Genomic DNA, 25205 nt, shown 5'->3' with positions numbered 1-25205 from the left:
AGGGGCTTTTTGAAAGTGGGACTCCATGGGTTCTGTCACTTCCCAGTTCAACGTTAATTTATGTGGCCAATATTTTAAACATTGTGCAAAAAATGAGTTGACATAGAGTCTATGGAGAGAATCTTACTTTTGAAAGAGTCGTTGTAACATTTCTATGATGTCAAAGGTTTAAGGCAATGTACGCTTGAAAGTTGATCAGCCAACTACTGTATAGCGATTTTTTCCTATGGCAGAAAGTAATTAAAAAATGAAGGGTGTATTTTGGATAAAGGAGGAGGGGAAGTGCGTTAGGTAGTTGACTCTTGTATTTAAAAAACTGAATGCTGGTTGTCGACTACTTGACGCACTCTCCTCTCAACCCCTTAATACTACGGTATAGTGTTGTTCCTCTTTACTTGTAAGTAAGAGGTTAGGTTTGAATTTCGTAAGATGGTGAGTTCAATATCAATTTATTCTCCATCCAGGGTAAATATATTGTTGAATAAAAAATCTCCTGGCTTTTGTGGAACTGTGATAAAGAACATTTGCCCTCTTATAAAAGTGGAGGTACACTTAAAAAAAACAATTTCTTTCGTTTGTATAATAACATATGGCGCACTATTTAGCTTTCTGAGCAATTTTTTAGTGTGTACAGACCATTGGACAAAACACCACATGACATTATACAATTAGCGAAATTTTTTTTTCAAGTGTTTCTCTAATTATATAATAACATATAATATTTCGCTCCGTATTTTAAGCACACTAAAAAAATCTCCGGCGTATTCTGGGCACATTGAGAAATCTCTCACACTTTCCGATTTTCCCAAACACCAGACCATTTTGCAAACCTATTAACCTCCTCCCTTTTACAGTAATTTTCCATCACACGCCTGCAATCACTACCAGCCTACCACCGGCCGTTGGATTACATTCCCAACACCCACCCAGTGCCTCTGGGTCCCGCCCGCCACCAGAAAACACACGCATGTGACCGTGGACCCCACCCATCCCCATCCAAACAATCCAAATCGCCCACGAAACCCCGCGCAATCTTATACATGCTCCCGCGCAGCACTGGGTACTACCCTACACGGAGATAAATATAAACAAAAGGATACTACTAAGTCACTATTGTTACGAGACAATATTTTATCATATAAATGTTATAATTATTTGAAAATATATATAAATCGGCCCTTGGATTTATTTGATACTTAGATGACTAATCCCACATTCATCTAGTTTGAGAATCATTTAGTCATTAAGTATTGCGTAAATTATCGATTATACTAACAAGTAACACGCTCATAATCAATTCTTAATTTATTTATCTATGATTTTTTTATTAAAATCATTGTTAAACGATTATAAAAAGAATAAGAATACAAAGTAAGAAGATTTTACGTTGTCATATAACAAAAATTAATTATACACATTAGCATTGTTTGGTACGTTTGTATTAATTATTTTAATCAGATGTATAAATACGGACCAAACAATTTTTGTTTTTTTAGAATAAACGATATTATCTACATTAAAAGAGAAGGGATGAGCTTAGCCTCATAATGGACTAGCATAATATGGTTCAAACTCGTTTTTGGCACGAATCGAACCTAATATCTTTCATTTACAAATGAAAATAAATACAACTAGACCGTAATATTAATTATTAAGTGGCGACTAAACAAAAATTGTAAAGGGGAAAATAAAAGTAGGAAAATATGATTTTTTTTTTTTTTGAATATTTTTTGTTTGGGAAAATTAAATTATTACCCAATTTGCGACTCTCAAATCTTAGCTATTTATGGAGGTTACCTTTATTTTTCTCATTGATTTTTGGAAGCTTCTTCTTCATCGTCGAGCTCAGAAATTTCAGCTTTATTAGCTTATAGTAGTAGGGTTTAGGGTTAGGGTTTGTTCCAGAAAATTGTTACAGTTTTTCCTTGCGACGGAGGCGAAGGGTTTTCCGTGGGAACGGGTTTAGGGTTTTGAATTGGGAGAAGTGGTGGGGGTGAGGGTTAGGGTTTGGTAAAGGGAATATTGGATGGCGACCGTCAATCCACAGCCTCTGCAAGCTCGACCAATCGAGGAGCACGGGAGGGCTCCAATACAGGTAGAAGACGATGACGGTGATTACGAAGATGGTGGTGATGATGGTATGGAGGACATGGAAGAGGTGCATGTGAACTCCGTCAGCGTTGAGAAGCGAGGAGGAGGTGGGGGTGGAGGTGGGGGTGGAGGTGGAGGAGGAGGTGTGGTTATGGCTTCCAGGACCAGTGAGCTCACTCTGTCTTTTGAAGGCGAGGTGTATGTCTTCCCTGCTGTTACACCTGAGAAGGTTCTCTCTCATTTGGTTTGAGTATTCTTTTATTGTAGTAAGAACCATTTTTTCTTTCTTCCCAAATGTTCATGTTCTTCCGCGATTGTGCTGTGCTGTGCTGAACTTTGAGTAATTGAGTTTTTGTATTTTTTTTCCTTGTAATTGCGAAGATTTAAATGCGATAATGTTCCAACTAAAAGCTGAAAAAAGAAAGAGAAATTTTAATTGAATTGGGAAAGGAGGACGAGGTTATGGGACTTGAAGTTTTTATGTTTATGATAAAGTTTAAATTTGATTACGATTCGGTTCCTCACTTATCGTTTTTCTTTAGGATGAAGACTCTTAGAATAGTTGAGCTGCTTTATTTATCAAATTGGTATTTTGGGTATGAAATGAATATGGTAATTATCATATTCATGGATTCCCCTGTAACTCAGTGTTTATACAGATGTACTGGAAGGGAACAAAAGTATGCTGTCATGAGTTGTAAATCAATATGGAGCTAAAAGTTATTGACAGAAAAATATACGATAATATGTGATAATTCTTTGACTAGTTGAATCCAAGACAATCTTTATCTACTTCTGTTCTCTCTAAGTTGGCCTGTTAAATTTTTCAGTCATCCGTTTACTAAATTTACAATAAAATGAGTTTGCTGGTTTTGATTATACCCATTTTCAAAGAAGGCTTATAATTAGGATTCCATATAACAGGTGCAAGCAGTGCTCTTGCTGTTGGGAGGACGTGATATACCAACTGGCGTGCCCACTGTTGAAGTGTCTTCTGATCAGAATACAAGGGTAATTCATATGTTGACATTAATGAGACCAATTCCAATGCATCCTCTGTGCTTATGTTCACGTGTTGCCTTCCACAATCTCTAGGGTGTGGGTGGCACTTCAAAGCGTTCAAATCTTTCGCGAAGAATAGCTTCCCTGGTTAGGTTTCGTGAAAAACGGAAGGAGAGATGTTTTGACAAGAAAATTAGGTACACTGTGCGTAAAGAGGTTGCACAGAGGTAAGACGAACTGATGACCCTTCTTTCTTTCAGTTCCTTTTTCTTGTTATAGTGCTTTTGGGTTCAACTAATTTGAAACTTTCGTAGGGGATGAGGGATTTGTGTTTCAAAGAGAATCATTTATTGTGTAATCATAAATTATGATATTATGTTGGTAATGCCTTGTAAATTATGATACTTTCTGCCTATATTTCAGTTGCATCAACTGCTCTTACATTCCGAATGTATTTGATCTTTACTTAGTTACTTGAAATCATTGATATGTGTATCTTTCCATTACAGCATTCTCTTGATGTTCTGTCTTCTTAGAGATGGTTCCTGAACATAATGGATATTTATGCACTGAATAATAGCCTAACTATTAATGGTGCGACCATATGCTCTCAATCCTAAATGGTAGTGGGCCCTCTGTAAATGAAGCTGTATATTCAAATAGTAGACCAAGGGTCTGAGACAACTGTAACCAAGGCTTCCTGCCTAATGCTTGTGACTTCGCTCCCAATTTGGTGCGACGAGAAATACACACATTTTTCGGTTCTTCTTGACATCTTTGTTTAAGCATCTAGTTGCAGTTCATCTCAATTCTAGGGGAATTTGTGCTTTTGCTTGAGGAGTGTAGATCTGATTATGCTGGTTTTTATGTTAGTTATGTATTCATAATTTGTGTGCAGTAACATGACAAATGTCAAATGGGAAGATATGGATATTCATCATTATTTGTGCACTTGTTCACAAGTCTGTAATATCATTTTTTACATCTTCCATGCACCTATGGTGTTAATGATGAATGATTCTTTCTGTTTTTGTTAATTTTTGCTAGGATGCTTCGTAAGAATGGACAGTTTGCATCGTTAAAACAAACATCAGGTGCTTCTAGTTGGGAGTCGACTCAGAGTTGCCTTCAAGATGGCACTCCTCAACCAGAAACTGTGTGAGTTCCAAGCTAATTCTATGGTACCGCATTTGAATGATGTGTAATTGTGGAATGATGTGTAATTGTGATTGAAGTTTTCCATTTGATAATGTTGTGTTCAACGCTTTGTCCTGTTTCTGCTGTGTTTTTTCAGCTTACGGAGATGTCAACATTGTGGAGTTAGTGAAAATAATACTCCTGCAATGCGCCGTGGACCTGCTGGCCCAAGAACTTTATGTAATGCATGTGGTCTTATGTGGGCAAATAAGGTTGGTTTATTCTGCTTTTTATGTAATGTAAAAATATTAAATTTTTGACATAAACATAATACCACAGACCCTCGTTCTCTCACTCTTTATGTATCTTGAATAGATCCTTATTGTCATCATTATTTTTTTACAGGACTTTTTTGTCGTTATTGCTATGGTCACCAATGTCTGTTACTGTCTCATTAAGTAACTTTCATTTTCTTCACCAGTTTATTGATTGTACAGGGAACATTGAGAGATCTCAGCAAAAGTGGAAGGAACCTTACCGTCGACCATATAGAACCTGTATGTGCAACATTTGAGAAAGAGAATATGCATTTTTTAATTTTAGAAGTAGATTTGATTTTCAAGTGTTTAATCAATGTTTTCTTTATTCTCCCTTATGCTGTAATTTGGCTGGTAGTTCATAAAATGTAATCTAGCCTCTTTACACTGTTTACCCCAAGTGTTCCAATCCAAATGATCAATCTTTGCAGTAACAAAACTGATCTTTGCAGGGGATGCCGATTGAAGCCAAGCCCGTAATTGTTGAAGGAGAAATCTCCAGAAACCAGGATGAGCATGTATGATTTTTCTCGCCTATTACTATTACCTCCTACATGAACTGCTAACCTCATTCTGTATATGCCTAATAATCATGGTGTATGCAGGGTACTCTTGGTGGTCTTTTGAAAAAAGTTGATGAAGGATCCAATGATGCTTCTGTCAACCCAGATGAGGAAGTATGTTTTGCATTTAAGGTTCTAGATCTTCTACGTTTATTTCTATATTTTTTGTCATGTAATGTTAAAAGTTAACTACCAGTTGGAAATTCTTTTGTTGATGAACATGGGTAACCTTGGAGCACAAATATTTAAATCATTTTCTTAGCATTCGGATTTTCGTAATGCACTCTTCAGTTGGACTTGAAGATACCAATGAGTTCGGTGGAAATTTTCATAAATGTCTCCATATATTGAATACTAAGTTACCATCCCTCGTCCATGCTGCAGGATTCGCAGGAAACTGCAGAAGATCTTACTAACAGTTTTCCAATGGGGATTGTTTCTCCAGCCAATGATGAGCAGGTATGATAATATGGATATGTTCCAATCTGAGCTAATATTAATATTCCGCAAAACAATCAAGAAGAGAACACTATGGTCCAACGAAATTGAACATCATATCCCTAAATGTATTTTGGTCCTGGCCAATCTGTCACTCCAGATAAAATTGTGGCCTCTTTGAAGTGCAATATCTTATGTTGAAGTTTTGGTGTCCACAGGAGCCGCTGGCTGAGCTTGCAAATCCGTCGGATACAGATATAGACATCACTACTAATTTTGATTAGAAGGTGAGGATTTGTTAGCCAATTGATGTCAGGAACTGTGGGTGGTAGTTGGGCCATGCCGCATTAGTTTCTCTTGTGACCTTGTGCAACATATAGATGAAAGTTATTGAACTTCTTAAGGACAGTCATTTAGGGACTTTACGAGTTAATCTGCAGAGAACCCCGGGATCTTCTGATTGGAACGATCTTATGAATGGAGGCGCTTTGCTACTTTTAGATAACAATAGATGAACCGGTGATGGTTGACGACTTGTTTACATATTATCTTCTGTACAAGAGTTATTAGGAGAGATGTGGTTGAGAGTGTCGAGCATTATCTAATATTATTTGTAATTTATTTAGGTTTGTTTAGATCATCAGATAAACTTACAGCCAACTGATGATGATTGGTATCAGATAAACTTATACCCGAAATGAGTGTTAAATGGTATCATACTAATAACGTATTATAATTCGCATGACAAGTGCTGCGTAGATGTCATTTATACAACACCGGAATCATTCCCGCAAGCTATACCATGTGCGGAGAGAAGTTACGATACACAGTACAGTACAAAGGGAAAAACGCGAGGTGAAGAAGAGAGCTTTGGATCACCATGTAAGGCGACGTTAGCATAACCATGAAAACACTTTGAAAGAACTACAACACTTGTGTTATTGCGATGCGATTCATTCTTTGCATCTAACTTTACACGCGGAGAGCTTTGGATCATCATGTAAGGCGACGTTATAATAATCATGAAACGCTTTGAAAGAACTCTAACACTTGTGTTTTTGTGATGCAATTCATTCTTCGTGTCTAACTTTACACACGGGGAGAGAGAGAGAGAGAGAGAGAGAGAGAGATTGAGATTGTGCATTCATTTATTTCAAAACATATTTATGGAAATAAACCTAAAGCTCTTTAAAATTTAGGAGCCTTGTGTTTTCTTCAACTCAACTTACTAAACTATACAACCAGCCGCTTGAGGCAAAAGGAATTACATCCTGAGGCCAACAAAATTGAGGAGGGAGAGATGGCTTCAGCCCGCATTGCTCGAAGTTAATCATCTCCGGATGCACAAATGCATGGTCTAAAAGTGATTCCAAGGGACGCATCAATCTTCCACATGTGTCCTTGGACGATGAACATAGTACCTGAAATCCTTCCTTCTATTCCGTGAGTTGCCACCCGAGTAAGAGAAACTATATTTGTCTCATTTGTGCTCCCCGTCTCAACTGGGGACGAAATGAGACCCATCCTGTACCCTCCCAAAGCCGGCTTCAAGGAACCTCTTTGGAAGGCAGGGCGGGACAGCCCACAACCAAGGGAGCAGTTCCGTCGAGAATCCTTAAAGCCGTCAACTGCACAAGCTGGGACTTGTCCCTCACTGAGACTCTCCCTTCTCTCTCTATATTCCTACTAAATTGCATTTTCATCCTAAGTTAAAACATTTTAAACTGGAAAGATAGGCAGGCATGTAACAAAATTTCATTCGTATAGAATGCTCATGGGGTTCGTACAATTACTAATAAGTTCTGTTCGGGGGAATATCGGCCACCTATGAATACAATACAACCAAAACAAATCTCAAAAGTTTCATCACTCACTCATGTCCTCAATTCCTTCAAAATCACTAACACCATCAAGGGCAACATCAGATTCCTCTTCCTCTTCGTTCTCTTGATCGGTTTCCATGGCTTCCTCAGATCCCTCTCCATCACTTGTATCAGACTCATAAATAAATGGAGTGATTGTCTCGTTCTCGTCAACATCATCAATTACCTGTTCAAAAAGCTTGCATTAAATAGGTATTGAAGAATATTTCACTTGCCATAAATTTCACTAACACCGGCACCCTTACCCCTGTATAATGCACGTCTAAGACACTCGATAGCTGAAGAGCCGACTGAAAAGTTGAAACTCTGGACTCAATGAGCTGCATAGTCAATAAAAAAAAATTCAATGAAAGGAAAAGAACTACCAGGATTTCTTACGACAAAGAGATAAAACACTCCATACTTGCAACTATCTCTTAAACAAATGAGGAAATGAAAATTCCAAAAACTAACTAGTGATACAATACAAGTAGCGCATAAACATGTTGCTCCCGCAGGTTTAAATTTTATATGAGTAATTCTAAAATTCTAGATGGCTCTTTGTTGAATGAAACTTTTACTTTGGGATACGGGATATCATCTTATATTAAAAGTTTCTTACCTGATATAAGGAGTTCAAGGCACTCAAAGAAGATTCTTGGGATACTATACCACTTGCGTGTTGAAGAAGCAAACTTCTAAGCCATGGAAGTGCGCATGCCAAAATTGCACCCCTGGAGTAAAAATAAAGCATACAAATCCATTAGGTATACCATGAGAGCATCCAGCACATAAAGCATACCTCTAGATATCTTACCTCGATTGAATGATAGAAATGAGAGATTGTAAGAGCTTCAAAAAACCAGATGGATTCAACTCTGAGATGGACTTTGCAATGACCTAAACCACCAGTTGTATCATCCACATTAACACTTATCTTCATGCATAAGTATTATATAACCAATATGAACTACGACAGCTACTACCTTCTCATCTTGGGTGTATAAGCAATCTAATAAAAGGGCACGGTCATCGGCATGTAGTGCTTGCTTGAGTAAAATATGAACCGAGTCTGCACTTGGAGGCTTTGGATCCAGAGACGATTCTTCTTTATCATGGCTCTCTGGTCTATCATTGTCTAATAAATTTAAACTTCCAAGAATTTCTCCCATGGTTGGTTCATTCAAGTCATCATCAACAAGAACTCCATCTGCAGCCTCCCCATGACCTAGAAGAATTAGGGTACACGTATCAACATACCAAATGCTCAAGACTTGTATTTTATTCACAAACCACTGTTTTTCTAACTAAATTAAATAATTTGAAACAACTATGAAAGCATGTAATCAAATAATTATGCTATTGTAATTTGAATTTCAATAGTACACAAATAGGAGTATCCTTTCGTATTTCTACTTTGTTTTATCCCCATCTTGAACGGGATGCGGTTGAGGACAGAAACAGTATTTCCAAATCTCAAAGTGTGCTTCTTGTTCTGTCTCAATCAGAGGAAAGTCTTACCAATTTCAAGGATGTCTTTGACAGTTGGAGGATTCGAATCCGATGCTGCAGCACGCTTCTTACTGCCCTTTTTAAACTTGATTGGCAGATCTTCTGGTTCTAATTTCAAATCATGAACATCAGTGAGAAATCATACAAAGTTTGAGTTAGAATCTATTGAACAGATAATTACTCGAGAAGTGCTTCCATAGTAGCTGATAATCATCACACAAAACAAAATTAACTTTGAAATCATTCAGAGTTTATCATCCTACGTACTAAACATTCAATCAAATAACCCTTTAATAACAAGTACATTAACAGATACACAGGAAAAAGAAACACTTGTTCAGCTGCTTAAAAAAGAGCGGTTCCAATGAAAAAGTTGTGATTTTTGACGCCACCCAACTACGCATATCTCCGAAGCTTACTTAAACATTCAGATATATGTGATGGTATAAATTTCCCAAAACTAAACAAGAAACATGAATTAATAATTTGAGTTTAGACTTTTATGGTTGGTTCATTCATTCAAAACACCGTTAACAAAGACATCATTTGCAGCCTCCCCAGAAGCTAGATGGATTAGGGTACATGTATCCGCAAACCAAATGCTCAAATATCTCAGATGGAGTTCCTAGTTCAGTGTAATGTACAAGAACATTACCAGTTTCAACCATGCCATTATCTTTAACCATGTCTTTTGCACGTGCCTTGCTTCCATTTTTACTCTTCATTGCCGGAGCTTCAGCTTCTAATTCTAATCCCAAATCACGAAATTACCAAGTTTTGGTTAGAATCTCTAAACACACAATTATTCAACATTAGCTCACAAACACCACACGAAAGAAAACAAACTGATTCTGAGGGTTTCGAATTAAAAACCCTAACCTGATGAAGGAGAAGGAGAACAACGGGGGCGTGCTGTGGTGGCGTGGCGGTGGCCTTGCTGGACAGTGGCGTGCTGTTGGTGGCCTGAACAAGGAAAACAACGATGTTGGTGGGTTCAGTGAACGGAGAATTTGAGAGAGAGTGAGTGAAAGTCGAAGGGGAGGGAGGCGGAGATAAATATACCGAAACCCTAAAACCCTTAATCACTCATTCAGTGTAAAAGGGTCTACTGCAAGATGATATAACCTAGCTCATCACCAAGTTTTTCTAAAGCCCAATTATATTAAATCACAAATTTGAAGCAGATTTTGACATGCAATAGGTCAATAAGTTAGGAATCGTTCTGACTAACCTTGATGGCCGGCGTCGGAGGAATCGTCCAAATACAGTCGAAAAGCTTGAATCCGAACAAAGCTCCTAGGTTATAGCGAGATGCTGTTGATGTGAAATTCAACGTGCAAAGAGTGAAGGAGAGGAATTTCAATTTGAAAGATAGCAGAGTGGCTGCTCTGCTTGGTAAGGAGAAGTCGGCGAGTCGCAGAAGATTTTCTAGGTCCTCGTACAAAAACCGAAACCTACCGGGCCGGTTTCGGTGCACTTCTGTTTTCGATTCAAATTTTTTGGTTTTGGAAACTGCAACTTAAAGAATAGATTTGGGCTTATCTTTTTTTACCTAGGCCAGCAACCCAGCCTCTGTAGAGATTGCCCACATTCAACCCGCACCTAATTTTGGGCTTGCTTTTATTTACTAGTATGCAGTTAACATTAAATCACAAATGGGCCTAGAAGAAAAAAATTATTTTACTTCTATTGCTGACGCCTGATCGGGCTTGGTCTATTGAATTAACTTATTTACCTGTAGTCCACTTTTTTAAATTACGACACAAAATTTTAAGGTAAATTACACTTTACCATCTCATGTTTGAGGTCTATTGCAACGTCATACAACATCTTCAAAACATGTCACTTTCATACGTCAAGTATTATTTTATTTCAAATATGATTCCCAAATCTTGACACACGGAATGCATGGATTGACGCCTTCGACACTGACGACTGACCATCCTTGCCACCCAGCCCCTGCAGCAACAAGTCCAGGTCCGAATGCCCTTCGTTCACCACCATGTGTTGATGAAGACGATTGCTTCCCACGGGTTTCATCTTTCCAAATTTTCTCTATCTGGGTCTTCTGGTCGTGTTGCGGCAGAGACGGCTATACCTAAGACTAAGGGCACAAGCACAGAGAGCTCTCTATCTCGACCCCTCTTCATGAGCTAGTCGAAAAAGAAAGCTAATTCATACCCAAACTCAGCTTCCGGTCCAGGAAATTTTCTGGGTTTTTTTTTTTTCCCGGATTGAGAGCAAAAACTGAGGAAATATATTAGGAGATTTGGGCAAGACAAAGAATTAGAAGAAATTTAGAAAATTTGGGAATGGGGTTTAGGGATTGGGAGGGGGATGATTGACATGGAGGTTGTATGGTAGACCTGTAAACGAGTCGGGTTTACTGGGTTTGGGTCGAGTTCAACCCGATTCATTAATTTAACAAGTCACCCGAACCTAACCCGTTAAGCTAATGGGTCACCCGAATTCAACCCGTTAAGCTAACGGGTCATCGTTTCACCCATTAATTATTTTTTTTTTAACATTTCATCCAAATTTCGTTATCATGTACTGTAATAGTGTTGTACTGTAGTATTGTGCACACCGTCGAGTTGAAGAGGATGCCGGAGTGGAAGAAGATGAGGGCTCACCGGAGTAGAAGAAGAAGTCGTCGAGTATCCTGTATTGCAAGAAAAACCATAAGCAATTGAGTTATCCTGTACTGCAATAGTGCAGTATTGTGCACGCCGTCGAGTTGAAGAAGACGCCGGAGTGGAAGAAGATGAGGCACACGGAGGACTCGGAGGAAGAAGATGAGGGCACGCTGAAGTCGAAGAAGATGTCAGAAAAAATGGTAATTTCTGAGGAAGAAGATGAGGGAGAACTTTTTAGAGATGGCGTGCTTGTACTGCAATAGTGCAATGCGAGACATAGGGAGGGTTTCATTATTGACTATTGAAATTACACAAAAGTCCTCAATAATGGGTGGTTAATGGGTTTCGTGGGTTCACCCAAAATGACCTGTTAACCACCCGACCGGTTAAACACTCACCCCGAATACTTATTTTAACGGGTCGGGTCAGGTTGGATTAATGGGTCGGGTTGGATTCACAGGTCGGGTTTGAAATGCCAGGTCTACACACATGTATGTCTCACAATTTTAGGATGTCTTTTTGGTTTTTGCTAAAGAATCCCTATTTTCTTTTTAAATTCAACTATTAATTACAATTTTTTTAGCATCAAAATGTATATTCACTTTCGCTAAACGAAGAAGTACATAGTGAAGCAAATATTAAGAATGAGAGAATGATATGTGATGACTGATGAGATATCAAAAGTCTGATTTCACTTGTGCTGGTTTTGTTCTTGATTTTGTAAATTTAAATACGAAATTTAATGAATTATGTGATGCCAACCGTATATTGATGATTAAACTAATTTTTTGCTAGTACTAAAATTTTAATCTCATTGTCACTCTTAGCCTCACTCGCACTTTCAAAGTTCCTATATGCACCAATGTCGTCATGCACTCTTAAGCTTAAGCCTCAAGTAATGGTGGGGCAACACCAACCAAAAAATCAAATGAGTTAAGAGTCCAAATTGAACATAACCAATCGAACCGAAAAGGTATGACATCAAAGCATATATTTAACTCGATTTAGAGGTGAATTGTGTTCATAAAGAAATGTAAGATGAGAATAAGAAATAGAGGTACAATTATATGCTTGGAACAATTCTTTATCCTATATGTGCATAGAATCATGGAAATTTATGTATATGGAGATTCGTCACTTATCATCTTTCAGACAATTGGTGATTGAAAACCAATGAATTAGAGTGATATTATCCACACCTCTCTTTATCTTTCACACATTTCTCTTAATTTTTTATTGTCGGATCGAATATAATTGAATAAGACTAAAGACATAAATTAACAAACAGTGTGTGAGAGATAAAAAAAAATGTGAATTACACCACCCATGAATTATTCTTTGTTGCAACTTCAAGCGGTAGACAATCTAACAGTTGAAACAATGTAAAGGAGAGTTGAAAATATTTTTATGAATTTTTTATTTTAATGGATAAGTGAAGAGATTCTTAGGTAATGATATGCTTATAGAATATGCTTATTGGATGAATGGAGAAAATTACCTACTGGCAAGTAATGGAGACAAAGATCAACCGTCTTCAAAGTTGAGTTGAGAGTTGAAACTTCCACTTCACTTTAATAAATGATGGTTGTTTCTATGTCCGAAGTTACCAACTTACCTAAGTCATTGTCAACGTCAATGTTTGGTCTCCAATCATAGGAAATTTTGGTACACACCCATTCAAATCATCTACTTTTGAATTAAAGTACACTACGTAATCTAGATGATAAGTACGTTAGCACATTTATAATCGTAAAAAGTTAAACATTTTGACGTTCCACAATTACAGATAGGATAACCAAATAAAATATTTTAAGAGCAAGTTTGGAAAGTAAGAACGATTTTATCAACTAACTATACTTTTGTACGATAAATCTAGAACATGCTTTATAAAACAAAACCATCGAATTTCGAACTAATCCGGTGGCCGAGAACGATGGTGTGAAACGGACGCCCACGTCCACAAAACACACAGCTAGACACGAGGCATGAGACACGACTGTCATGCTTCGACATGCAACAGTTTAGTAATGCCAAGTTTATGGATTGTCTTATTGAGACTTAAACCCATGGGGCATCTTTGTAACTTGTCATTAATTAGTAATTTTTCAAAATTTGAATTACCTTTTCGTACATCATGTGAATGAAATAAACTGATGACACAAAATAATGGTTGAAGTCATTCTTGCCCTTGGCTATTGATGACTTCAAGCAGAGTTTGCTGGGGTTGTGAGTATGATTCCTATTATTGAACTTTGGTCTTCCATTCACTTAGTCAGCCACTCATTTTCTCTCTTTGAACTTTTATGAGTTCATTGTTAATCCTTCAGTTTCAGCCTTTTGCATAACAGAAGTGGAGCGCAACCTTTGCCTTTGAATGGTCCGTCAAAACATCATTTCTCAGTAACTCATCCATGCTTGGCAGCTTCAATGTAAAGAGCCTACAACGTGCCAACTGTTATGCGACATTGATGACTTGAAACCTAGCTCCAACAATAGTTGAAGATGACTATTTGAGGGCAATGCAAGGTAAGAAATCAAGCAAAGTTCCAGGCAATCAGTTCCAAACCGGAAGTTTGATTTCAAGTTTTGACTAATTGCATTATTTCTCATTGTCTTGCAGGCAAAAGCAAGGGCAAAGGAAAAGACAAGGAAAAAGCATGATATGAGATATTTTTGCTCTCGACCCTGATGATAGGAGATCTTTTGCTCTTGAAGACAAACAACAAAAGGATTTGATGTTGATGTAAAACTTCTCGTTCAAAAATATTTTCTTGCTGAGTATTTTGAGAGGCTTTGTTGAAGATGCATTCTTGGCAAGGAAGAAGAGTTAGACATTTTTGGAGCTCTGCCTTATCATGAGGGAATGAGGTCAACATATAGAGGGATTTCCCAATAACAAGTAGTGGTGTTGTTGGGACCATCTCCTTCACGCTTGTCGGTAACCGTAGTATAGTTGGAACAATAAAATTCACGCGTTCCAACTTTGCCAGAGATATTTTGATAAAGTTGTTCTTAATATCTAGAAAGCTGAGATTTTGTCTGAGAAGTGCCAATGAACTTTATTAAGGAAAATCCAGCTTTTGAAATCCAGAGAGCGGTGTCTCTTTATTTTTGAACAAATGGCTGTGTTGCTTGTCACATCCCGGCCCGGGTCCTTACCACATCCCGGGCTCGACTCCACTATAGCACGATATTGTCCGCTATGGGCCCGACCACGCCCTCACGATTTTTTTTTTGGGAACTCACATGAGAACTTCCCAATGGGTCACCCATCCTGGGATTGCTCTCGTGAGAACTCGCTTAACTTCGAAGTTCCGATGGAACCCGAAGTCAGTGAGCTCCCGAAAGGCCTCGTGCTAGGTAGAGATGATAATATACATATAAGGCTTACATTGCTCCTCCTTTTATAGAGGCATCAATTGTATCCAAAAGCATGTTCGGAAAGTTGCGCACTTTATCTGATCTCTTTTTCATTCATCATTTCTAAAAATGGCTTGTCCATTTGACCCTTGTTTTTGTTTAAATGTTGTGGAAGATGTAAACGTGCCTCTTTAGGACAATATCTGGCGCTCATCATTCTTATCCTATAATGGTCATCTTACGATTAGAGACTCTGTGATGAAGAATGATATGACTGCTACAGTAGCTAAGAACTTTCTCACTCCTAAAAACAAAAGAATACTTTGAAAAAGCTCTAATGAATTGGTTGTTCAAGACTCTTTGGCTTTCAGTATTCAGTGTGCGAGTTTTGTATTCAATATGGGCCAACGTCTACTTGCTCGAACTCACCAAGTTGAATCACTAATGGTTGAGGTGGCAAGCCTTTGACAAGAAATTAGAGGGCTCAAGCATGAGAATAAATAGTTGCACATTTGCAAATAATTACTCGACGAGCATGAAGAGAAAGCTCGACCAGCTGCAGGAATCCGAAAGTCGAATTCAAAGTGACCTTCAGATGTTTGTGGCTTTATTTCGAAGCCATTGCCTCCACCATCTGGAGTTCTACTGAGTACCAAGGTTTCAAATGATCAACCTCCGATGCCTCTTCCTTATGGAGTTTCACCAAGTACTAAGGCTTCACATGATCAATCTCCCCCTTCTCGGGTTCTGCCAAGTACTGAGGCTTCACATAAGCAACCTTTGTGAAAACTCATTTTTTTATTGTTGTAGTTGTAATTCATGTGTATGCACGCGTATGTATAGAAAAACTTCATCTCTTCGGGTTTTACACATTTCTGAAACTTTTAGTTCAGTTTGTTAGATATAGGAAACTATTGAAACTTCTAGTTCCATTAATATGAATCAATGAAGAAACGATGGAAACTTCTAGTTCCATGAATATGATTCAATGAGCTTTTAAACAAAGACTTTTTTTAATATCATCTGCTTTCACATGAATTCTCGGGCATTATAAATTCATGAAAGTATCTCTTGTATAAAATGTTGATGGTAACGAAATCGAGCTTTGCTAAGTTCACCATTTTCTTATTCCCAAAAGGAAGAAATTCAGGTATGACGGAACTTGCGATAATTAACTCATACCATATAAACACATATCCAAACAAAAGTGTTAGAACTTCGAGTTCTTAACATTATTTATATTTTGAACTTCAGGTCAAAACATTATACATATGTACTCGAAATTTATTCTTGAGATCGAAATCATTAGACCTTTCAAATTCATATTTTTTTGGAATTCATGCCGTACTTAATGGATTAAGGAACTTATGGTCCTCATTTACATGAATCAAGGAACTTTTGGCCCTTATTTAATAGTATGTGGACTGAGGTGCTTAAGGCTGTCACTTTAATTTTAGTTGAGGAAACGTTATTCTCTCAATTGATTAAAAAAACTTCAGGTTTTTATTTTAATCAAGGAACTTTGAGTTAGATCTTTTTATATGATGAGGATCAAGAAACTTTAGATCCGATTTTATTATGTGATGGAACTTCAAGTCTGATAATTTAATATGATGGAACTTCAGGTCCAATCATTTTATATGATGAGGATCAAGAAACTTTTGGTTCTAATTTGATCAAGGAACTTCAAGTCCTGCATATACTCATCCTAACAAAATGTAGTACAATAAGTAAATTAAAGTATAGTGTGGTAATTCCAGCCACTACAAATAAATTGCTTTAAATAAGTAATTATTGTGACAAGGGCTTTAAGTTAGAACCATTCATATAAATATCAAAAGATAATAATTGTTATTATAAGAAGGGTGACAGTGCCGCACCATTCACTTATATAGTAATGAATGAGGGCGATTATTCCACACCAATCACATTAATAACAAGATTAATAATGATAAGGTAAAAGGAATTATTAACTTACTATGCTTCCATTTCTTCCTCTTTTGTCAACACTTTAGTACGTCCAATTTTTCTTTTCTTTTTCCTCAGATTCATGGCACCATGATTTCATCCTTTTGAATTTTGAATAAATGAGACATGGTGAGATTTTTGTACAAGCCTTAAGCCACTGACTTTTGTGCAGACCTGCACGACCTAACTTTGAATCAATTATTTTCTTTTCACATGCCATTCATCGCCAATAATAATAGTTATATAATCATATGTATGTTTACTTTAAGAAAATTAGTCATACATAAGTATGAAGATAAAGTAAAGGGATCTTCTTATCAGTGAGATTTTAGCAGACAGAAGTGAGAGGTAGGTAGTGCTTCACTAGGTTTATGGCGTTGTGCTTTCCACGGACATGAGAGCTTTTCGTGTTAATAACATGTTGTAAAATTGAGGATATGTGTGCAGTGGAACATAAAGTAAATAAGACACAATATTTACGAGGTTCAGCAAGTGTGTCTACGTGCTCGAGGCAGCAGTAGTACTTTCTTTCATTATTTGAAATAATAGGAGTACAATGATAACTCTCACTATTTTCTCTTTCTGGCCTAGCTCACTGGTAATTTCTTTCGATCTCTCTTCTTTCCTCTTCTCTTCACTCTTTCTTTGATGTTGAATTTTCTATTTACAATGACCGAATGAACCTCCTTTTATAAAGTTTTTCATCCGACAGAATAATGTAGCAACAATATTCACTTTACAAAATTTCTTCAAATAAATAGTGCATAAATAGTAATCCATTTGATTTTTCTTCAGATGAATAGTAAAGAACTGCTCAGGTGGACGATCAACATATTACATTACAACATAATAGAAGTTGGAAAAAAACGAGTGAAGGGGGACGGGGAAATGAGAGAGGAATGTAGGGCCCGTAATTTTTAAGGTATCCCACTCCGAATTTTAATTCTTTATGTGCAAGTAAATGCAGTAAAGTCATGATTTGAACACATTTTATTTCTTTTTTATTCTCATTATTGATAAGGAAACGAGTCCTAAACCCCGAGTTGTGGACTAATCAAGGCCCAGATTATGGTAGATTTTTGGGTGAAAAATGTCATTGTAGCAGAATCTAGTATGATGGCATGGGCAAAGCCACATACACTCTGTCACATCCCAGACCCAGTTTGCATAGTAAGATATTGTCTGCTTTGGGCCACGCCTTCACGGATTTGTTCGTGGGTTTCCACCCAAAACGCGTCTCACTATAGGGAGGTGGGCATGTACATATAAGACACTTCACCTCCTTTCCCTGGGACGATGTGGGATCTTACAAGCCACCCCCCTTAAGGGCCCGACGTCCTCGTCGACACACTTTCGGTCGAGGAGTGGCTCTGATACCCAATTGTCACATCCTGGACCTAGTCCGCATAGTAAGATATTGTCCGCTTTGGGCCACGCCCTCACGGATTTGTTCTTGGGCTTCCACCCAAAACCCGTCTCACTATAGGGAGGTGGGCATATACATACAAGGCACATTACTTCCTCTCCCTCAGGCGATGTGGGATCTTACATGCTCACAGTGGTCAACCAACCCTTGTGGCCTTCTTGTGTGTTTTTCATTAGGTTATATTACATTTCATAAAAAATTATTAATTATGCACAATATGCTTGACCATCTTCAACTCATGAGTTAAAACCTAAAATTTTTTACCCAAAAAATTTAAGTTTTGACCCAGAAACAATTTTTCTGCTCCAACCCTTTTGGTTAAATTTTTAGCACGAGATTACTAAAGAATGAATTTAGGATAATTTTTTTCTTAAAGTAAATTTTTTTAAATAAAAATTATGTAAACTATTCTAATTTAATTTTATGAACATTTTAACCTAAACATATTTAGATTATGATATATATTGAAAAGTCACTAAAGCGACACCATAAAACTCGTGGAACACTACGAAAGAATATGAAGCACATGAACAGTTTTTTTTCAATTATTTTAGCCGTTGGATTCAATGAATTTATAAATATAAAACTAAAAAAAATACACATATATGATGGGCTAACCTACTAACTTGGGTGGAATCCTGGCCTCAATTTGCCCCAGAAATGAGTTTTGGGTTAAAACTCATATTTAGCCCAAGGGTTGGAGCAAGGTGGGATGGGTTTAGAACCTAAATTTGAGTTTTACTCTAAGGATTGGAGTAGGTTCTATGACACTAAAAATTCTTAAACCCTATTTTATATTCAGATTGTCCCCAGTTTGCCCACACAACAAGGCTCCCTCTTTTTAATTCTTCTTTTGAATCAAATGAATGATGTAATTAAATAATCACTTAACTCTAACTTTGCAATTTTCTTTGGACAAAATACAATGAATTAGCTTATATCATCTTTCTTTTTTTTGTTTATATTTTCTTTAGTGGGGTGAGGTTGTTTAATGTTGAAGGATTTATATTTTTTATATGAGTTTTTGTTATTATAGTATATCCTTATATTTATTTAAGATTCATCCTCTTTGAAATAATTTCTGGCTCTGTCACTGTGTTTATTTACAATGAATTTAGCTATGGTGTTGCTACTAAATAGCTACTTACAAACAAATATTTCAACAACTTTTTAATAAGATTGGGATATAGTGATGGTGGCCCATATCACTTTTTAATAAAATGATCGCATTTCCTTTTTAGCCTCACACACACATGTTTAATTTAGATTGATGTTTTTGTTTAATTTATTCAATTTGAAGACAAAAATAATAAGGAGCGGGTAAAAGACTATAAGAAATGTGCGAAAATCATATTGAGTTTTTAATTACTATAACGAATCTTGCAAAAGAAAAGAAATTAGACTTAGCCCCAAACCAAACCGGCCCAAATTAGATTGGTTTGATTTCTTTAATGACTTTTGTTAAAATTAAATTGAATAAACTTTTAATTGTTCTTTGGATTTATTTTTTATTTCAAACAAATGATATTATCCTTACTAAAGGATGGGGAAGTGGGCTAAAACCTCACAATGGACTATCAATAAAGTGATTCAAATTTGACTTTAACGAGTTTCGAACCTAAAATTTCTCGCTTACAAGTAAAGAAAAATACTACTAGACAGTAATATTAAGTGTCTTACTATTCCTTCAAGTGTCATTCTTTGAATTGAATTAGAACAAAAGCGACAACGTGAAGTGTGTTACTATTCCTTCTAGAGTCTTTCTACTCTCCATTTATTTAATATTCCCTCACCATGACATCTCCCGCATCCTTATCAGTCGGAAGGCAAGGCGGGACAGCCCACAACCAAGGTCGAGAATCCTTAAAGCCGTCGCCTGCACAAGCTGGGACTTGTCCCTCACTGAGACTCCATTCTCTCTCTATATTCCTACTAAATTGCATTTTCATCATAAGTTAAAACACTTTAAACTGGAAAGATAAGCAGGCATGTAACAAAATTTCATTCGTATGGAATGCTCATGGGGTTCGTACAATTACTAATAAGTTCTGTTCGGGGGAATATCAGCCACCTACGAATACAATACAACCAAAATAAATCTCAAAACTTGCATCACTCACTCATGTCCTCAATTCCTTCAAAATCACTAACACCATCAAGGGCGCCATCAGATTCGTCTTCCTCTTCATTCTCTTGATCGGTTTCCATGGCTTCCTCAGATCCCTCTCCATCACTTGTATTGGACTCATAAATAAATGGAGTGATTGTCTCGTTCTCGTCAACAACATCAATTACCTGTTCAAAAAGCTTGCATTAACTAGGTATTGAAGAATATTTCACTTGCCATAAATTTCACTAACACCGGCACCCTTACCCCTGTATAATGCACATCTAAGACACTCGATAGCTGAAGAGCCGACTGAAAAGTTGAAACTCTGGACTCAATGAGCTGCATAGTCAATAAAAAAAATCAATGACAGGAAAAGAACTACCAGGATTTCTTACGACAAAGAGATAAAACACTCCATACTTGCAACTATCTCTTAAACAAATGAGGAAATGAAAATTCCAAAAACTAACTAGTGATACAAGTAGCGCATGAACATGTTGCTCCCGCAGGTTTAAATTTTAAATTCTATGGACTAATTCTAAAATTCAAGATGGCTCTTTGTTGAACGAAACTTTTCCTTTGGGATACGGGATATCATCTTATATTAAAAGTTTCTTACCTAATATAATGAGTTCAAGGCACTCAAAGAATATTCTTGGGATACTATACCACTTGCATGTTGAAGAAGTAAACTTCTAAGCCATGGAAGTGCACATGCCAAAATTGCACCCCTGGAGCAATCTAAAGTGTGGTGCTATATCATCCTTTTATCATAGGAGGTTGTGGTCTTTGGTGTTGCTGGTTTGATTTTCTTACTAATTTTATGCTTGAATTTAACTGAAGTTACCAAAGGGAAATCCATATCATAGTGCAACTTCTGGAGAAATGCTCGTTTATCGTGCAAACAGCCTAATTCTCAGAAGGTAATTGTATTAAGATAGTATTTTAATTCAACACCGTGATGCTAAGCTTTCTTTTGTTGTTATACCACACCCACATGTTTCTGAATATTATTATGCCTGACTTTGCCTGGAATAGTCGGAGGATGCTGCATTAGCTTTTTAAAAGAGTCAATTTGATCTTCTTCCCCAGGGATCCGAGGGCCCAGTATGCTACTTGGAATTTAGTGATGGCCATACTATCATCCTTGGTGTATGATTGTAATCACCTTAGAAGATAAAACCATTATCAAATCAGAAGTTAGGCATTTAACCTGTCCTTCACAACAACCCAACAAGAGGGGACCCTCCCCAATTTTTTGTTTTGTTTTTGCTTCTCTCTTTATGTTATTCGTGTTAAGACCACAAATACTGTATTTTCCTTTAATTTGGTTCAAATTATTATTTGATTTTCTTTTTAAATGTGGTTTTTGGCAAGACTTGAATTAAGTTCTTGTGTTGGTTACGTGATTCCCAATTTAAAATTCCGTGCCTCCCTCCTCGTGCCGTTCTAGAATTTGTCTTCTCTCCTCTTTTATTCTCCTCGTTTTGAAAAATGCGAATGGAAAATTGATGGTCACCCAACTTTTTAATTTGAAGTTTCGGGTTCGAAATCCACTCAAACTTATGGTCAGAAGAAGCTGAAATGCCTCTATGAATCTTTCGGCCCATGAAAGAGGTGAATAATTGTGATTTGCCACTTGTCCTCTTTTTTAAAAAGGGGAAAAAAAAATTAATTGGGTTGTTTGGGAAAAATATTTGAGTCTTACGTCAGACCGCCCGGTCGTGTTATTGATTTAAGTTTTATAATAGTGTCGGCGGTATGGTTTATATGTCATAAATTTAGAATATCATAACAACAAAGAAATGTAGGTAGTATAATATGATGATTGATAATATCATGTAACAAATATTTTGGGAGTTTCTAGAATGGTCACGGATCGGTGGCATCTAGTCCTCTGTTTAATAGCTCAATTATTTCTTTGGGCGGTTATGGATTGTAGCTCAATTTTCATGCCACGTCAGTTTTTCTGCGAACCCTATATTGGTGTTGTATGTAAAATTCGTCATTTTTTCTACATTTTATAAAAATGAACAAGGTCCCTACAACCCTACCCGTGATTTGGGACATGTTCCTTGACTTGTAGGTTTGGCTCCAATGGTATGTTGACAGATGAATTAATGGTAGATTTGAGATTTGATTTTTATGGACGACGAGTTTAATACCTAATTATTATCGATTCGTCATGTGATTTAACCTGAATCCGATGTCCCAATGTTTTGTTTTATAAAAATGATGGTAGATATGAGTTTCACCCATTTCTTTGTAAGCAAATGTGGTTAGGATTCCAGTCGGTTCAAATAATCAAATGTGTATATACATGAGTAATTACGCATAAACTTCATTTGATTGAGAATGTATTGAGTTCATATCTCATTGAACTTGATGTCAAACAAGTGATCTTTTGCGCATTTGATGCCATTAAGTAACTTACATTATCTAAACCTAAGGCACTAATATTCTCTTGAAGCCCAAATTTGAAGATGAAATAAAAGAATTCATAGATAATACAATTCCACTTGTTGGAATAGTTGACAAGCTACAGATAAGGGAATATGTGTACCATATATATATGCATGTTGCTAATATTAAGAAACTTCGTGCCAAGTTCCTCTACAAACACAAGCCGTACAAGTCAAGGACAACCGACAGAACTTCCAATCTTCCAACCCTAAATATATAATGACTTGAAACATAGGCATTACACAGAGGTTCTCATATTTCATAACATTCAGTTCAATACTCGTATTGTGTTTCTTTAGTCTCTTTGCATGGCAACAATCTACATGATGTGTCCTCTAAGCACCAACGATTTGCACCGTATTTTCTAAAATCTTGACCAGAATGGAGACGGGCAAGTGAGTCTCAAGGAGCTCGATTGGCTCCTCGAGAGAATAGGCGTGCAGTTCAGCCTGCACGAGCTCGAGTCCCTCTTGGGAAAACCGAGCCTTGACATCAACGAGTTCTTGTTCTTCTACAAGTCCATATCCATGCAGCAAGGTGACGCCAGTGGCGAAAATGAAGGCGGTGACATTCGTGAGGATGTCGGTGTTGATGGTCAGGAAGATGAAGATGAGAAGGACCTTGCGAAGGCATTCGGTGTGTTTGATTTGAACGGCGATGGCTTCATTTCTAGCGAGGAGTTTGAGAGCGTGCTGAGGAGATTAGGGTTTTGGAGGAGAATAGCAGCCGTGACTGTAGAACTATGATTCGCGTGTTCGACACCAACTTGGACGGCCTGCTCGACTTTCAGGAATTCAAAACCATGATGTTCCAAAATACTATTTCTTAATTAATTCCCGTGCTCCCATTTACAACTTTTTGAAATTTATAGTGTAAGTATTTGCAGCCCCTGCCTAGCACTTCTTTATAACGATAAATGTTTCTTGTTTTCCAAACGATGTTACTATTCTATTGCAAGTTAAATTTCGAGAAGTGAAAGTGTTTGAATTTGAAACACAATTGGTTGAAGACGAGTACAAATTTTTTTCTTGTTAAACTCTCTCGAGCAAGGTATAGGTTATTAGGTCAACATCATCCTTCTTCCTCTACCAATTGGTGCTAGTATACATTGGTTGTTGGATGGGATCCATCAGCTTGTGATTTCAACCATCTAAACAATATAATCTACATTTATCAAAATAATATGCCATATAATCTGCACGTCACCGCTAAGTTCTCATATATATGGTCCCTAGCAAGGCTCCTAGTATCAGAGTAATTGCATGGACATATTAAAATAAGAAAAACTAATTAAAATGGCTTCAAAACTTTGAGTTTTAATAAAAAATCATCTTATAACTTTATTTAATGATAAAGACAAGAGAAAGAAAACTAAAAACTAAAAAAACCTAACTGAAGGCACGTGCAAAGAGCACCCAACCAATCATTCAGTTACATAATCCCTTGACATAATCCAAGCATATTTTATTCCTCTACAATTAAAATTTCAAATTGAAGTGGGTTCTATTCGATTCAGAACCACATCTAGGGCGGTATGGTTGGGAGGGAGTCGGTCAGGTGTGGGTTGGGATGGTTGGGGGTAGGGGTGGGGCAACTAGGGATGGGCAACGGTTATGGCGGGTGGGTAACCGCGGTTATTTACCCATAACCGTTTATGTTCATACTCGCATAACTGTTTACCCGTTGGGTAATTGCATAAATGGTTATAACCATATCCATAACCGTTTATAAACGGTTACCATACCCATAACCGTGTACTCATTTAACCATAACCGTTTACCCATTTAATCATAACCATTTACCCGTTTACCTGTTTTTGAATCCGTTTATCCTTTTTTTACCCATTTACCCATTTTTCACCCGTCTACATGTTTTTTTTTTTTTAACAACTTGAAAATTATAAAAGAAAATTTTGTCATAATTTTCGTTTTCTAACAATTAAACACCGTTATAAGTACATTTTACCATGCATTTCCCTATTTTAATCATTTAAGTCCTCATACAATTCCAATAATTGAAATAATAGTTTATGAGCGATATTTTTCTGCTACACCCAAGCAAGTCTTGCAAGTCTTTAATAATAATTCATATGATGGTTGACGACTTGATGTTTACATTTTATCTTCTGTACAAGAGTTGTTAGTAGAGATGTGGTTGAGACTGTCGAGCATTTTCTAAAATTATCTGTAATTTATTTAGGTTTGTTTAGATCATCAGATAAACTTACAGCCAACTGATGATGATTGGTATCAGATAAACTTGTACCCGAATTGAGTGTTAAATGGTATCATACTAATAACGTATTATAATCCGCATGACA

At 36.9% G+C, this 25205-nt stretch overlaps 2 protein-coding genes, 1 long non-coding RNA gene and 1 pseudogene across 5 annotated transcripts; 2 read left to right on the top strand and 2 right to left on the bottom strand.

Annotated features, from left to right (window-relative positions):
* The first annotated feature begins 1813 nt into the window (after positions 1 to 1813).
* LOC137739978 (GATA transcription factor 24) lies at positions 1814 to 6246 on the top strand. Of its 2 annotated transcripts, none has more exons than XM_068479760.2 (10): positions 1814 to 2320; positions 3016 to 3102; positions 3187 to 3320; positions 4141 to 4251; positions 4388 to 4502; positions 4728 to 4787; positions 5000 to 5065; positions 5153 to 5224; positions 5495 to 5569; positions 5767 to 6246. In XM_068479760.2, the coding sequence occupies exons 1-10, from the start codon at positions 2027 to 2029 to the stop codon at positions 5830 to 5832; spliced, it is 1080 nt and encodes a 359-aa protein (XP_068335861.2). In that variant the 5' UTR covers positions 1814 to 2026; the 3' UTR covers positions 5833 to 6246. The 2 variants fall into 2 exon arrangements, with proteins under 2 accessions (XP_068335861.2, XP_068335852.2); XM_068479751.2 differs by having other exon boundaries at positions 5153 to 5242.
* Positions 6247 to 7293: 1047 nt separating this feature from the next.
* LOC137739992 (uncharacterized) lies at positions 7294 to 10511 on the bottom strand. 2 transcript variants are annotated; one of them, XM_068479772.2, is made up of 9 exons: positions 10154 to 10511; positions 9802 to 9885; positions 9578 to 9670; positions 8932 to 9030; positions 8397 to 8638; positions 8228 to 8310; positions 8033 to 8144; positions 7677 to 7751; positions 7294 to 7597 (listed from the first exon to the last, which is right to left on the bottom strand). In XM_068479772.2, the coding sequence occupies exons 3-9, from the start codon at positions 9645 to 9647 to the stop codon at positions 7415 to 7417; spliced, it is 864 nt and encodes a 287-aa protein (XP_068335873.2). In that variant the 5' UTR covers positions 9648 to 9670; positions 9802 to 9885; positions 10154 to 10511; the 3' UTR covers positions 7294 to 7414. The 2 variants fall into 2 exon arrangements, with proteins under 2 accessions (XP_068335873.2, XP_068335889.2); XM_068479788.2 differs by having other exon boundaries at positions 8932 to 9024; positions 10154 to 10438.
* Positions 10512 to 20472: 9961 nt separating this feature from the next.
* On the bottom strand, positions 20473 to 20983 carry LOC148690403 (uncharacterized). The gene is made up of 3 exons (XR_015956619.1): positions 20893 to 20983; positions 20687 to 20761; positions 20473 to 20607 (listed from the first exon to the last, which is right to left on the bottom strand). It is a non-coding gene; the product is annotated as an uncharacterized LOC148690403 (long non-coding RNA).
* Positions 20984 to 23062: 2079 nt separating this feature from the next.
* On the top strand, positions 23063 to 23884 carry LOC137729335 (putative calcium-binding protein CML44; annotated as a pseudogene).
* Positions 23885 to 25205: the final 1321 nt, after the last annotated feature.

This window comes from Pyrus communis, chromosome 15 (genome assembly GCF_041283825.1).
Source record: "Pyrus communis isolate YQ-2024b chromosome 15, ASM4128382v1, whole genome shotgun sequence".
Classification (NCBI taxonomy): Eukaryota; Viridiplantae; Streptophyta; class Magnoliopsida; order Rosales; family Rosaceae; genus Pyrus; species Pyrus communis.
The sequence above is the reverse complement of the archived record's forward strand: the minus strand, read 5'-3'. Positions and strand labels throughout refer to the sequence as shown.